The sequence below is a fragment of the Dipodomys spectabilis genome, unplaced genomic scaffold (assembly GCF_019054845.1).
Source record: "Dipodomys spectabilis isolate Male_0828 unplaced genomic scaffold, ASM1905484v1 ptg000461l, whole genome shotgun sequence".
NCBI classification, from domain to species: domain Eukaryota; kingdom Metazoa; phylum Chordata; class Mammalia; order Rodentia; family Heteromyidae; genus Dipodomys; species Dipodomys spectabilis.
The window spans coordinates 303,613-318,361 of NW_024871138.1; the positions used below are offsets into that span (position 1 = coordinate 303,613).

Consider the following 14,749-nt stretch of genomic DNA (forward strand, 5'->3'; position numbering starts at 1 on the left):
CATTTTGTTTCGTAAGGGAGCCTCCTGTCCATCTTCACCCCTCTAGGGCCCCATAAGAAGGTGGCTGTCGCAAGAACCAGTGGCTGGCGTCCCTCGATAGTGCTGTGGGGCTGCCTAGGGGATCCAGTGGCCACTCCTGCCTCAGACCAGCCTCAGCTGGGGGGGGGCAGGCAACCAGCCTCAGCTGGTGGGGGGGGCGGAGCATTGGGGGGGACAGACACTCTCTGGGAAGAAGCAAGTGTTCAGGGCAGGCAGAGCTGTGGCTAGGCCCTGCAGCCAGGAAGGACCCTCAAGGCTGACAGGACAGGATGTATGTGTGGCTTTTCCCTGCCTGCATTTGGTGCCCTGTCTGAACCCATCAGTCACCAGACAGGAGCAGATGGAGCTGGGGCGGGGGCGGCGTGGGACCAGAGTTGCTCTCGCCCTGCCTTACCCCTCCCTGACCTGGTCCAAACGGGTGTCACAGGTGATGCTGAAGCCCTGGGCCCAGCTGGCTGGCAGCCCAGGCCCCTTGGGGGGCCGGAGGGGGCCCAGGGTGGGCAGAGGCCAGGGTGCAGGGCCAGCCGGGTGTACAGCGGAAGAGGCCTGTCACAGGCCAGCCCATCGAATGTGAAAGCAATTAAAGCCACCAGCAGTGTTCGCTCCAGGCGGGCCTCAGGCGGCGGGGCAGCTGCCACAATGTATCTCACCTCAGCGCCCACAGCTCGGCCCTGCCCCTCTGCGGCTGCTTGCCAGGCTGGACCTCCTCTTCTGGGGTGGGGGTGAGGTATCTGTTCCCACCATGCTTTGGCACGGGCTGGCTTCCTCCACCCCTGGTGTCTGGGGCAGTTCGGGTCCCCTCCTGCCTCCCCAAACCCTTTTCCTTGGTCCTGGACCCACCACATTCAGCCCCCACTTCTTTGGCCTCCATCACCTCCAATCTCAGGACAGCACAGGCCCGAGGCCCAGGACCCCAGGGCCTCCCGTCCTGCCCCCTCCCCAGCCAAGACCGACCCTCCCCTTGGTCCCAACACGGGGGTCCAGGCAAGGGAGCCTCCAGAGAGGGGCTGGAGATGCACAGGCAAGACCAGCCTGGTGCGGGCGGGAAGCCAGGGCTCCCAGTGGCCACTGTGGACCTGAGGCAGGTCCGGGTGATGGGAGCAGTCTCCACAAGTTTAAGGAGGATGAGGTGGCCGGCTGGCCAGGGCCAGCGGTGTCTGCAGGCCTCCGCTGAATCAGCGGGTGTGCAGGCGGCTCAGCCATGCTGCAGTGCAGCTGGGGCCTGACCCTGCCTGGTAGGGGACGGGCCGGCCTGAGTCCCAGTGAGCAACAGATGAGTCCCTGCATGGGAAGGGCCCCGGGGTGCAGAGGTGCAGAGGCTTCTCCTCCCGCTGCGTCCCGCCTCCGGGGCTCCTCACAGCTGCCCGCTCCCCATCTCCTCTACCAAGAGTTACACCCTAGCCCGGGCTCTCTGCAAAAAGTGGCCCTGTTGATGCCATGCTCCCACGCCCCTGCCCTAGCCTCTTGGCCCTGCTGCTGTGATGGCCTTCCCGAGGTGGATGGTGGCCTGTTCTCACTTGTGAGGCGTCCCTGTCAGAAGTACTTAGTGTACAAATTAGCTGCAGCCTCTGCCTCCCTGCGCACAGCTCTGGGCACTGGGCTGACCCGGCTGCAGCTCCCGGGCCCCCTGCCTCCTGCCTGGGGCACAGGGCCATTCCGTGTGCACCCCTGGCTGCTGCCCACGTCCAAGCAAGAAGGCTCAGACTGCTGGCCAGCCAGGGGTCTCTCCAGGGCCCCCACGTTGAGATTGGCAGGGGTGACCACAATGGCAGAGGGGGAGTTATTTCCAGAACCAGCACCTTGAACCTACAAGGTGGCAGTCCCAGTGTGGGGGCCAGCAGAGGGCCTGGACCAGGGGCCAGCTCACAGGCCCCCTGTGCCCCACCCGCCAGCTGCCTGCCACTCAGGCGGTGAAAATTATCTGTGACAGGCTCGGGAAGGCCGGCCCCGGGGGCCGAGAGCAATGCACACAGCTTCTCTCCCCAACATATGGCTGCTGTCGGCCGCGGGCAAGCACTCCGCCAGAGCCGGGCTGGGAACCGGGGTGGGGGCTCCGGGAGCCCAGGCCTCCCCCACCCACCCAGGATCAGGAGGCCCCTGTCACCCAGCTCCCCTGATGAGGTCTTCCCCCACCACAGTACCTTCTGGCCCCTTGACCATCCCAATTACCCGCTGTCCTTTGGGGAAGCCCCATGTCCACACCAGGCTGGCCAGTGACTCAGCGTGTCCAGAAGGGGCCATTAGACAGATCCCAGCAGGATTTCCCAGGCCGTGTGTGTGTGCCCGCAGTGAGGGCCATACCCCTGCTGCGCCCTCCTGAAGCCAGGCTCTCCCTGCCCACTCAGGCCACGCCCTGTCTCTCCATTCATGTCTCTTCTGTGTCCCTGCTGGGGTTCTCCGGAGCCACAGGGTCTGCAGCTGTGGCCCGTGTGGGGCCCTGAAGCATGACCGGTCCCCTCCAGCCAAGCTCTGGGCCTGTCTTCCCCCCCTCCAATCTGGAACCTCTGAGGCCACCTTGAATGGACAGGGAAGCGAAGCTCCAAGCGGGACCCCTCCCCGGGGGCCATTCTGGGTGCTGCCACATGTCCTATACTGTGGGACAAGGGTGAACAGGTGTGGCCAACCGTGCTGAGTGCCCAGGGGCCCCAGGGCTTCTCCCGCCGCACAGACAGCCCCACTGTGGGCGTCAGGCCTGCCCAGGGCCCCAACACCACACTTCCCTCTGCCCACCAGGGCTGGCGGGCAGCTCAGCCCACACTTGTCCCCTGGCTGCGACACTAAGGGTATGAGACAGTGCTGAGACTGGTTCTTCAGCAGCCTGTGAGCCCACAGTCCACGCAGCCCCAACACTAATGGAGGTGACAGCCCAGCAGCCAGGGGCAGCGGGAGCAAAATGGGTTAATGGCTGAAAAGAGGCTCTGGCTGGGGGCAAGGCCTGCACCCAGGAGTGGCGTTGGGCCTCCGTCTTCGTCCAGGGTCCCACGGAGCTGGGAGCTGCCTGAGGCGTGGCTTTCTCCATCCTTCTTCCCCTTTTTTTGTGCCATCCTGGGACTTGAACTCAGGGCCTGGGCGCTGTCCCTAACCTTCTTTTGCCCAAGGCTAGCACTCTACCACTTGAGCCACAGATGTGCTTCTGGCTTTTTTATATTTCGGTAGTTTAGTGGAGATAAGAGTCTCACAGCCAGACACCGGTGGCTCACGCCTGTCATCCTCGCTACTCAGGAGGCTGAGATCTGAGGATCATGATTCAAATCCATCCCAGGCAGGAAAGTCCGTGAAACTTTTTGTTGTTGTTGTTGTTTGTGGATCTTCCACTCTGGGCCTAGGCACTGTCCCTGAGCTCTTCAGCTTAAGGCTAGCACTCTACCACTTGAGCTACCTTCCCAGCCCATGTCTGTGAGACTCTTATCTGCAATTAACCACCAGAAAACAGGAAGTGGCGCTGTGGCTCAAGCGGTAGAGCACTCTCATTGAGCTGAAGAGCTGAGGGACAGAGCCCAGGCCCAGAGTTCAAGCCCCATAACTGACAAAAAAAAAAAAAAAAAAACAAGTCTCACAGACTTTCCTGCCTGGGCTAGTTTTGAACTTACATCCTCAGATCTCAGCCTCCTGAGTAGCTAAGATTACAGGCACCCAGTTTCCCCGCTTCTGAGAGGAGAGCTCTGTGGCTCAGAGAGTATGAGCTGGGGTCCCACAGCAGGACAGGGGGCCAAGCACCAAAGACATGGGTCCCACTGCTGGTCACCGAGGTCACCCCATGGTGGGGAGCACAGGCCCAGTGGCCATGGGGGCTGGATGAGGCCCCTCGGCCCACAGGAAACTGCCACCTCCAGGGGGCTCTCCAGACCCCTCAGGCGAATCTGGTGGTCCTGCTCACCCCCACTCTGTGCAGACCCTTCCCAGATGCCCAACGTGTGACCCGGTGATGTCCCTTGGGTCCCTTGGGCATTGCCTCTTTCTGTCACCCAGCCTTTTGCAAAGGCCCATCCCTGTGGAGGTGAATGGCCCCAGCTCCCTCCTGCTTTTCCCACATTAAACACAGTCAGCTCCTGACTTTCTCCCCTCTGTCTCCACAGAGCTGGCCTGGGCAGCAGCCGGGTCTCCGGCTACAGACCCCATCCCTGAAGCACTGCATTACACATCTCTAGTTGTCGTCCTCAAACCACGAGCTCCGTACTCACCCAAGGTGTTGTGAGTTTACTCTGTGTGTGCTGAGATGAGGGCTCCCTCGGACCAGGGCATCTCTGAACGGCAGCTGTGGCCTCTGGTCTGCTCTAGGATCTGGGGTTTCCCAGACTCTCGTAGGCACAGAGCTGTCCCTGAGGTTCAGGAGCCAAAGCCTAGTCTCCAGCTCTACTCTCAGGGTGACCTGGGCCACTGGCTGCTTCGGCCAGAGCCCAAGATGAGGGCCCTGTCTCCTGGTCCCAGTGTTTCACAAGGCTGTTGGCATGATGGTGGGTCACCCAAGGTCTCCCCAGGCCTGGCCAGGCAGGCAGATAGGAAGCCCGCATGGTGATGGAGAGAGCTAGACGCATGGGCTGTGCCGCAGCTCCTGAGGGCCCTGGGTATCCATCCACAAGGACCAATTCTGCCTTTTGCGTCTGGTGCGCCCCCTGGCTGCCGCAGCTCAGGCCTGAAACCCGAGTCACCAGCGGGTCCTCTGCGTGTCACAGCTGTTTCCCACCGGCCGCGGCCGCTCCACAGCCTGGAGCTGAGCCGTCTCCAAGGCCGGGAGGTCCCAGCCTCCTCTCACTGCACAGCCTGAAGTCTAAAATGCCACGGAACGCGTCTCTGGGTTAGTGTCTTCCCTCAGTCACAGGCCAGCTCTCAGGAGAGACCGCATCTGGCCCTGCCCCACGACACCAGTGTCCACGGCTGGACAGGCCCAGCTGGACAGGTGGCTGAGAAAGTGTGGCCCTGGGACTGCAGTGTTGGCCGTGAGGTGCTGATGAGGCCACCTGGGGTCTGCGGTGTGCCTGGGGACCCAGACCCTCCTGGGCACCTCACCACCCCAAATGTCTCCAAGAGGGGCACCGAGACCCTCAGAGAGCCGCACAGGCGGGGCAGGAGCTGTGGTCCCCAGGTGCTTTCTGGGTCCAGCGGGGCCATGGGGCTGTGACACGGGGCGGGGCAGAGGGGGTGTGACCCGGGGATGGGGGACTGTGGGGTGGGACGTGCGGCAGGGGGGTCGCGGGGGGGGGGGTGTGACACGGGGCAGGGGTCGCGGGGTCACCGCGTGGCCCCGTGGAGGCCCGGCCCCTCCCTGCGCGCCCAGCCCCGCGGGCCGGGCTCGGGGCGCGGCGGAGGCGGGGACGGCGCGCGCCGCTGCGGGGCGGGAGACGCCGCTCCGCGCTGCCCGGCGGCGCCCGCGGGCCCCGGGCGGGACCGCGCTGCCCGCGCCCCGCGCCCCTGCGCTCCGGGAGCGGCCGCGGGCGGCGCCTCCCGCGCCCCGGCCCCGCGCCCCGCCGGCGCCGATCCGGACCCGCGCCCGGCGCACGCGCGCCTCGCCGTCGACTCGGGCGGGCGCCGCGGCGGCGTCGGGCAGCGCGGGCGGCGGCCGGGCGGGGGCCGCGCCCGCCTCAGTTTCCCCGCGGGAAGTTCGCCCTCCGCGCGGCGCGCGGCCGGGCGCGGGCTCGGCGGACGCGGTAAGGACGCGGGGCCGGGGCGCCCAGTTGGCGGCGGGGAGCGCGAGGCCGGCGCGGGGAAGGGACGGGACGGGCGGGCGCGGGGCCGGGGAGCGGGGCGGGCGCGGGGCCGGGGAGCGGGACGGGAGCGGGGCCAGGAGCGGGACGGGAGCGGGACGGGCGCGGGGCCGGGGAGCGGGACGGGAGCGGGACGGGCGCGGGGCCGGGGAGCGGGACGGGCGCGGGGCCGGGAGCGGGGCCGGGGAGCGGGACGGGAGCGGGGCCGGGAGCGGGACGGGAGCGGGGCCGGGGAGCGGGGCGGGCGCGGGGCCGGGGAGCGGGGCGGGCGCGGGGCCGGGGAGCGGGGCGGGCGCGGGGCCGGGGAGCGGGGCGGGCGCGGGGCCGGGGAGCGGGACGGGAGCGGGGCGGGCGCGGGGCCGGGGAGCGGGGCGGGCGCGGGGCCGGGGAGCGGGACGGGCGCGGGGCCGGGGAGCGGGACGGGCGCGGGGCCGGGGAGCGGGGCCGGGGAGCGGGGCCGGGGAGCGGGGCGGGCGCGGGGCCGGGGAGCGGGACGGGCGCGGGGCCGGGGAGCGGGACGGGCGCGGGGCCGGGGCGCGGGGCGGGCGCGGGGCCGGGGAGCGGGACGGGAGCGGGACGGTCCGGTCCCTCGGAAGCCGCCCCGAGCCGCGTCCCGCCGCCGCGCGCCCTCGTCCCGCGCAGCCCGGAGCGCGGGGCCCGAGTCTGGGGCGCTTTTTGCGTCGGGGGCTCTGCGCGGGGCCGCGGGGCGGAGCTGGCGTCCTGCCCGGACCCCGGTTCCCCCACCCCGGACCCCGGTTCCCCCTCCCCGGACCCCGGTTCCCCCACCCCGGACCCCGGACCCCGGTTCCCCCTCCCCGGACCCCGGTTCCCCCACCCCGGAGCCCGGAGCCCAGCCCCGGTTCCCCGGCCCCGCCCGGGCGCGGGCGCCCCTCCCGCCGGTCCCCGCGGGACGCACAGCTGCGCGGCTCCCGGGGCCGCGTGATCGATGCCCGCGCGGCCGGGCTCGCGCGTCTGTCACCGCGCGGGGCGGGCAGGGCGGGCGCCCCGCACCGGAGTCCCTGCGGGGTCCAGACCCGGCCGCCTTCCCGCCCGGCTCCCGGGAAGGGCGCGTCCTGGGGTGAGGGGACCGCGGCCGTGAGTGTGCACGCACGCGTGCAAATGCTGTGTGCGCGCGCACACGCGAGCCAGCAGTGTGTGTGCGTGTGCATTGTGCTGTGTGTGCATGCATGTGCGTGCGCGTGTGTGCACGTGTGTGTGCGTGCATGCATGTGAGTGTGCGTGTGTGCGTGCATGTGTCTGCACGCGTGTGTGCGAGCGTGTGTGTGGTGTCTGTGCACACACAGGACTGCGGAGGGTGTGTTCTGTCAGCCAGCAGCGTGTGGTGTCTGTGCCCCGCAGTGTCTGCGGTGAGCAGGGGCGGGTAGGTGCGTGTGCCCGCAGCACGGGGCTTGGGCTGCACACCCTGAGCCCAGTGGGCTCGGCCAGGCAGGCGCTGTTCTTCAGGCACAGAACAGGGCTACTCAGGAGTCTTGCACGCTGCGTGCACACACCCAAAGCTCACCACGCACCCGTGAGGGCGAGAGGGATGGGCAGCGGGAGGCCAGGTGGCGGCCCAGATGGAGTGAGAAGCTCCGGCCCAGTGTGTAAGGCGTGGGGAGAAGAGGGTCTTGGCTGAGCGTGGCCACTGCAGGCTTGGTCGCTGACCTGCCTCAAGCCACCCAGATGGAGCCGGGCTGAGCAGGTGGCCGCACCACAGGGCCATGCCATGACGTCTGTCCCCCCCCCAGCCCAGCCTGACCCCCCTCCGCCACCAGCATGCCCACCTGACACTGCGCGGGCAGGCCAGGCATGTGTGTGTGTGTGTGCGCGCGCACATGGGCATGTGCATGCACGCTCTCACACACAGGCAGCATTACCAGATACTCAGACCTCTTGCTTTCACCTCAGTGGCTTTGCCTTGGCCTCCGGCAGGGGCAAGCGGCTGGGCAGGAGCAGGGTCTCTGGAGAGACACAAGACCAGTCTCTTACCAGACTGGCATGAAGGGTGGGAGCTAGGTGGAAGAGGATTATTCTAGAAATCTGCCTATGGATGCCATCCTGTTTGGGGGATCTGTGTAGGGCTGCTGGGTAAGCCCAGACCAAACTTGCACTAGAAACTCAGCTGACATCGGGGTCAGCTCTGACCAAATGCCCTACGTTTCCATTTGCTGGACTGGGGCAAAAGAAGGTGGTCAAGAATGAGTGATCTGGGGGCTGGGAAGGTGGCTCAGTGGTAGCGCGCTTGCCTGGCATGCCTGAGGCCCTGGGTTCGATTCCTCAGCACCACATAAGCAAAAAGAAAAAAAAATGCTGGAAGTGGCGCTGTGGCTCAAGTGGTAGAGCGCTCGCCTTGAGCTGAAGAGCTGAGGGACAGTGCCCAGGTCCAGAGTTCAGGCCCCACGACCGGACCCAAAAAAAAAAAAAAAAGAATGAGTGATCTGGGCCGGGAAGGTGGCTCAGTGGCAGAGAGCTTGCCTAGCATGCCTGAGGCCCTGAGTTCGATTCCTCAGTACTACAGACACAGAAGCCGTGCTGTGGCTTAAGTGGTATTGTGTTACCTTTGCGCAAAAGGCGCCCAGACCCCGAGTTCAAGCCCTAGGACTGGGAAAAAGAAAAAAGAAAAGAATGAGGGATCTGTGGTGCAAAGGCCAAAGGAGAAGGTGGGGGGGGACGGGGGGAATGGGGGCGGTGGGGGGTTGGGGGGGATGGGAGGAATGGGGGGAGACGCAGGTGCAGACGCAGGAGTGACCTGGGTTCTTATTCCTGGGCGGGCCTGGCGTAGGGAGCAGAAAGGCCTCGGCTGGCCTGACCGTGGACCCCTCCACAGGTGGTCATGCTGGTGCCCGTGCCTGCCCACTAGCGGCTGCCATGTCTCGGGAGGCTGGCTCCTGCCGTCTGGGGGCCGGGGCCAGGGTGCGCTCCCGAAAGCCCAAGAAGCCGCACTACATCCCGCGGCCGTGGGGGAAGCCCTACAACTACAAGTGCTTCCAGTGCCCCTTCACGTGCCTGGAGAAGTCTCACCTCTACAACCACATGAAGTACAGTCTCTGCAAGGACTCCCTCTCCCTGCTGCTAGACTCACCAGACTGGGCGTGCCGCCGGGCGACCCCCTCGCCCAGGCCCCGGGCCCCCAGCCCCGCGGGCCCCCGGGCTCCCCCGGATCCAGACAGCCAGCCCGCCGTGTCCAGCCTCGTGGCTACTGACGGGCCCCCCCATGCCCCCAAGGCTGGGACAGAGGGGCCCCCAGGGGCCCTGCCGGCCCTGGCTCGGCATGTCCTGAAGGGTCCTGGCCCTGGTGGTGAGCTCCTGGCAGAGTCATGGAAGCCAGGGCCGGGCAGCGGCCTGAGGAGCACGGTGGCGGCTGGGGCCCCTGGGGGGCCTGGGGGCAGTGTCCCCTGCTACCCTCCCCCCGGCCCCGGAGAGTTTGCTGAGGCCCAGGGCCTCCACTTGTCACTGCTAGGCGTCAACTACCCCCTCAGCCCTGGCCTCTTCTCCTACCTGGGGCCCTCCCTGGCCGCGGCTGCCCACGTGCCGCTCCTGGCCTCGGCCAGCCCCCTGCTGCCCCCCACGGCGGCCTTCGCGGCCCCGCAGACCCCTGAGCGCCCGGCCCTCACCCCTCGACTGTTCTACCCACTGCTGCTGGAGCACAGCCTTGGGCTGCCGGCAGGCAGGGCTGCCTCGGCCAAGCCCTCCGGGCCCCCCAAGGGGCTCCCGGGGACTCTGGCTCCTGGGCTACTGAAGATGCCTGTTGTCCCAGGGCTGGGGAGGTTCTGGTCCCATGGCACCCCTCGGGGCCCAGGGCAGGAAGGAGAACTGGAATCGGCGGCTCAGAGAGACCCCCAAAGGCAGCTGGCGCCAGGAAGCAGGCCAGAACACCCGAAGGCCTCCTCCAGCCTGGCGGAGCTCGGGCGCCAGGGCAGGTGGGTGTCAGGGCCGCGGGTTCCGGGGGAAGGCTTGGGGGAGGCTGGATGGGAGACGGGGCTCCAGGCTTGAAATTACTGACCACAGACCTAACGTAAGAGGGCATCCTTTTTCCTTTTGTCTTCAATACTGGGGTTAGAATTCAGGTTCATGTGCTTTTTTTTTTTTTTTTGTCGTGGGGTTTGAACTCTGGGCCTGGGCGCCGTCCCTCCGCTCTTCAGCTCAAGGTGAGCACTCTACCACTTGAGCCACAGCGCCACTTCCAGTTTTCTAGTGATTTATTGGAGATAGGAGTCTCACAGTCTTTCCTGCCCAGGCTGGCTTTGAACTGCGATCCTCAGATCTCAGCCTCCTGAGTAGCTAGGATGACAGGCGTGAGCCACTGGTGCCTGGCTAGGTTCATGTGCTTTTTTTAGACAGGTGTTCTACCACTTAAGTCTTGCCCCTAACCCTTTTTGCTTTGCTCTGTGTGTGTGTGTGTGTGTGTGTGTGTCCTGTGACCTGAACTCTGGGCCTGGACACTGTCCCTGAGCTTCTTTTGCTCCAGGTTAGCACTCTATCACTTGAGCCACAGCTCCCCTTCCAGTTTTTTCTGTGTATGTGGCACTGAGGAAATAAACCCAGGGCTTCACGCATGCTAGGCAAGCGCTCTACCATTGAGCCACATTTCCAGCCTGAATCTACCATTTAAGCCATGGCACCATTTCCAGCTTCTTGGCAGTTAGTTGGAGATAAGAGGATCATGGACTTTTCTGCCCAGGCTGGCTTTGAATTGTGATCCTCAGATCTCAGCCTCCTGAGTAGTCAGGATGACAGGTGTGAGCCCCCAGTGCCTAGCTGTAGTCATTGTGAGTAGGACCTCGTGTTTATGCCCCTCAGCCAGACTCACAGCTCCGCTGGGGTAACAGACTTGGCCACCATTGAGATGGGGCTTCACAAACGTTTTGCTGGGGCTGGCTTCCAATTACTTCCTTCTCCCAAGAAGCTAGGATTACAGGTGCATGCCACCACGTCAGGCTCAGAGGGCTTCCCGTTTGTCGTTGTGGACCCCGGCTCTAGACTGTGGTGTTATTCTTTTTCCCTGGGGCATGGTTGACACACTGGGCAGAGGACACAGGCAGGGGCTGGGGTACAGCGGGGCCCGTGCAGCCTCCTGACCAGCTCTTATCCACCCCCAGCCTGCCGCCCGCGACCCTGCTCTGGCCTGAGAATGAGGAGCCCGGTGGCCCGGAGGCCCCAGGCCCACAGGGCCCCCTCCCCCAGCAGCCACGAGGCCCAGTGCTGGGAAGCCCGGGGCCCGTGGGTGAAGACCTGACCCGGGCCCTGGGTGACTTTGCCAGAGTGGAGCAGTGCCTGGGGCAGCTGACCCCAGCGGGGGGCCTGCCCCCCCGGCCTCTGCGGGAGCAGCTGGGCAAGATCCGCCGCGAGCTGCTCACCATCCACCAGGCGCTGGAGCAGGCTGCCCGGCTGCCAGACGCGCCCCTCGACCTCTCCGTGAAGCGGGTGCCCACCAAGGGACCAGAGCTGCCTACGGCCTGGGGGCTGCCCCCGCCAGGTCCAGTGCCGGCCCCGGGGGCCCCAGAGCGCCCCGGCCCGCTGGGTCCTGCAGCCCTTGAGCCTTTCCCTGGCCACACCACCAAGTGCGAGGCGGACTCCAGCGTGCCACCCCCCAGCCTCCTCCTTCAGCCCCCCGAGGACGCTGCCGGGGGCTGGGGCACCCGGCTCGGGGCTGGGGCCTCCCAGACTCCTAAACACGCCCCGGGAGTGCCTAGCCCCCCGGCAGCGGCTGCTGGTGTGCAGCCCCCTTAGCTGGCCGTCCTGTCCCTCCCGGTCCTGGGCTCCCCGCTCAGGGCTCTCCGGTCTCGGTCTCGTGTGCATGTGGACTGCCCGCCCCCGCCCGTGCAGAGCCTCTGGCCTCTGGTCACATAGGAATAGTGAGCTCACGGTTATTTATTGATCACACTTGTGGACATTAAACTAGAAGCCGCCTTCACATGTCTCCTTCCATTGCCGTCCTAGTGCGGGAGCCTGGACACTCCAGAGAAAACCTCTCCCACAGGAGGTGCCTGCCCACTGCCCGGGCACCTCTGGCTCTGGTGCCCTCCTGGGGGGGGGCACCTGCCAGAGACCCTGGGAGGAATGGCAGGGAGGCGTGTGTGGGGCGCGGTGGATGGGCCTCCTCAGGGCCCTCCTGTCGGTGTTGCCTGTGGCTGCCGCTGCCTCCTGTTTCTGTGGCTGAGCTGCTCACCCTGTGTGGCCTCCCTGGGTCCCCGCCAGCCCCTGCAGCCATGATAGGCATCAGTGGCCTTCACAGCTGGCTGCCCCTTCCTAGTACAGCCTGACTTGGCCCTGGGTGGGGGCGGCAGGCCGGGAGGCCGCCCGTGGCCTGCAGCCACAGCTCATCGCTTCCCTCCCCGGGGAGCTGGCCTCACCCTCCATGGTCCCTGAAGTGTAAGTTCTGTTTCCCGAGTGGGCTGGGCTGGCCGGGCTAGGGCCAGTCTGAACCGGACCTCAGCTGCGCCGTGGGCCTCCCAGCCTGGCGATAGCATCAGGCTCCCCACGGTGACGCGCTAGGGCAGTCTGGGGTTGGGGTGCTGAGTCTGACTGGGCCTCACAGGTGCCCGCTGGGTGTCTGGGGTTGGGGTGCTGAGTCTGACTGGGCCTCACAGGTGCCCGCTGGGTGCCCTCCACCTGGAGGCTTCTGGGGTAGGACGTGATGTGCTGATCCAAGGCAGGGCTAGAGCCCCTCATCTCATGAGACCATCCTGCCTGGATAGGAGGGTGGCCCAGCCGGCAGAACCCCTTCCCCGCGGTCCTGCCTGGGTTGGTGGGAAGGCTGAAGGCTGCCTCTAGTGTGGAGGCCCAGGGACCCCTGGAGAGGGCAGCGGGGCTTCGGCATCCGTCCTGCCGGAGCAGCAGGAGAGGAGGAGACCTGGGCCAAGGCTTGGCAGGGCAGGGCCCGGGACGCACTTGTGCTCTGGAGCTGCTTTGCCCCAGACGCCCCTCCCCTGTCCTCCTCCTGCTCCCTGGGACCTGCGTGGTGACTCCTCCCCAGCTGGTCTCCAACAACAGAGGCCTGAGCTGGGAGACTGCCGGCCTCCCCGGAGGGGCCCTGGAAGAAGCCCATCACCCCCTGGGCTCAGAGCTCTCCCTGCCTGGTGCACAGGGGCGGTGAGGGGTCATCAGGAATTTGGACCATTCCCAAGACAGTGAGTTTGAGAAATGCCACGTATCTGTCACCTCCTCACAAAAACTTTAACTTTTAACCTTCCACCTTCAGGGGTGGGCCAGGTTGCCCAGACTCCAGGCACCTTGACAGCCGGTGATTGCTGGGCCTAAGGGCCCGCGAGAGGCATTCAGCACTGAGGAACTGAGCTTGAATCCAGCTCGGACCCCTCTAGCAACGGCCTCCTCCCAGCCCCAGCCTCCTCCCAGCCTCCTCCCAGCCCCAGCCTCTTCCCAGCCTCCTCCAGCCCCAGCCTCCTCCTAGCCTCCTCCCAGCCCCAGCCTCCTCCCAACCCCAGCCTCCTCCAGCCCCAGCCTCCTCCCAACCCCAACCTCCTCCAGCCCCAGCCTCCTCCAGCCCCAGCCTCCTCCCAACCCCAACCTCCTCCAGCCCCAGCCTCCTCCCAGCCTCCTCCCAACCCCAGCCTCAGCTTCCACCTCAGCTTTAGCCTTGGCCCCAGGCCCCAGCTCCTCCTCTCTGTGATAGGAGGATGCCAACGCTGCCCCCAGAAAGGACTCCAGGACCATCGAGCACCCCGGCACACAGTGCCCCCAACCATCCTGCAGTTTCAGAAAAGCAGAGCGGACGGCTGCTGCCGACCTGCTGCCCTCTGGCTTCCTGGCCTGGCCTGCGGCTCACTCTGGATCCCCCCTCAGGTCCCCCTGGGTCCCCGCGGCCCCGGCTGCTTGGGCGCATCCCAGTGCCCGTGGGCGCTGCAGGGGAGCTCAGGGGCCTACACTGCTCCCCGGATGGCCTGCTCTTCCTGACAGCAGGGTCCAGGCCCTTCGTCCACGTGCTGGACCTGGAGGGACATGCCCTTTGCCACCTGCCGTGCTGCAGGCAGGGCGCTGGGGCCTTCATTCCGGAGGACGTGGCGGTGACGGCCGCGGGGCTGGTGGTGGTCAGCGACCTCATCCATGGGGCCGTCCACGCGCTCCAGCACACCAGACGAGTCCCGCAAGGTCACTGGGCCACTGTGGGCACGTTCCTGTCCCCCAGAGGGCTAGCTGTGGATGCCCTTGGCCGCTTCCTGGTCGCGGACTACCTGCGTGGGTCTGTGCACAGCTTCACCTTGGGCCCCGCCCGGGAGCTGCTGGCCCCGGCTGTGATTCTGGGTCTGGAAGGCCCCTGCTGGGTGGGCCCAGGACCTGACGGGGGCCTGGCTGTGACGGAGGAGTTTGGGAGTGTGTGGTTGTTCGGCAGTGCCCGGCAGCCCCTCGGCTCCCTCGGGGCCCTCACGGGGCACACTTTTGGCCGCCCGGCAGGCGTGTGCTCTGACTCCGAGGGCAATGTCATTGTGGCTGATCAACGGAGGCGTCAGGTGACTCTGTTTCCCCGCGTTGGGCCTCCCATCTGCCTGCTGTCAGAGGGGCTGGAGCGGCCCCTGGGCGTGGCCTGTGCACCGCAGGGCCAGCTAGTCGTGGCAGATGCTGGAGACAACTGCATCAAGATATACCAGTACCTGGGGCCTGGTGGGGAGCCCCAGTGAGCAAAGCCTGTACCTCCAGCGGAGTGGGCTCTGGGGTGGCTGGACCCGCCATCCCACCAGCAGCTGCAGGGCCTGAGCCTGGCTGCACTCGTGTGTTTCTCTTGGCAAGTGCTTCAAACTTGCGGCAACCACACATGAATCAGCTGCCTCCCGAGCCTCCCCCACAAGCCTAGAGCTGGGCCCTTTCCACCCCTCTGTTCAGTGCACCCCTGCCCTGCGCCCAAGTCCCAAGGGCCTGAGTCCCAGGAGGCCTGGGAGCCTGAAACTCTTGGTGGGATGGAAGCAGTGATCAAGGCGGGGGCTCCTGACGCAGGCCGGCTGCAGCCTCTTATCAGAGACAGGCAGGGAGGGCGGGGGCCAGGAGGGTGTGGC

The 14,749-nt window shown here is 66.4% G+C and overlaps 2 protein-coding genes across 2 annotated transcripts; both read left to right on the plus strand.

Moving 5' to 3' along the window:
* The first annotated feature begins 8,595 nt into the window (after nt 1-8,595).
* Prr35 (proline rich 35) lies at nt 8,596-11,558 on the plus strand. Its single transcript, XM_042668616.1, has 2 exons — nt 8,596-9,661; nt 10,841-11,558. Exons 1-2 carry the CDS (start codon nt 8,610-8,612, stop codon nt 11,469-11,471), a joined length of 1,683 nt encoding a protein of 560 aa, XP_042524550.1. The 5' UTR covers nt 8,596-8,609; the 3' UTR covers nt 11,472-11,558.
* A 1,820-nt stretch (nt 11,559-13,378) lies between these two features.
* On the plus strand, nt 13,379-14,377 carry Nhlrc4 (NHL repeat containing 4). The gene has a single exon (XM_042668661.1). It carries the CDS (start codon nt 13,379-13,381, stop codon nt 14,375-14,377), a length of 999 nt encoding a protein of 332 aa, XP_042524595.1.
* Nucleotides 14,378-14,749: the final 372 nt, after the last annotated feature.

Excerpts from the sequence above, each read along its gene's own strand:
- Nhlrc4 (XM_042668661.1), top strand. The coding sequence starts at position 13,379 with ATGCCAACGCTGCCCCCAGAAAGGACTCCAGGACCATCGAGCACCCCG.
- Prr35 (XM_042668616.1), top strand. The coding sequence starts at position 8,610 with ATGTCTCGGGAGGCTGGCTCCTGCCGTCTGGGGGCCGGGGCCAGGGTG. Across the intron at positions 9,662-10,840 it reads GAGCTCGGGCGCCAGGGCAG|CCTGCCGCCCGCGACCCTGC; the intron begins GTGGGTGTCAGG and ends ATCCACCCCCAG.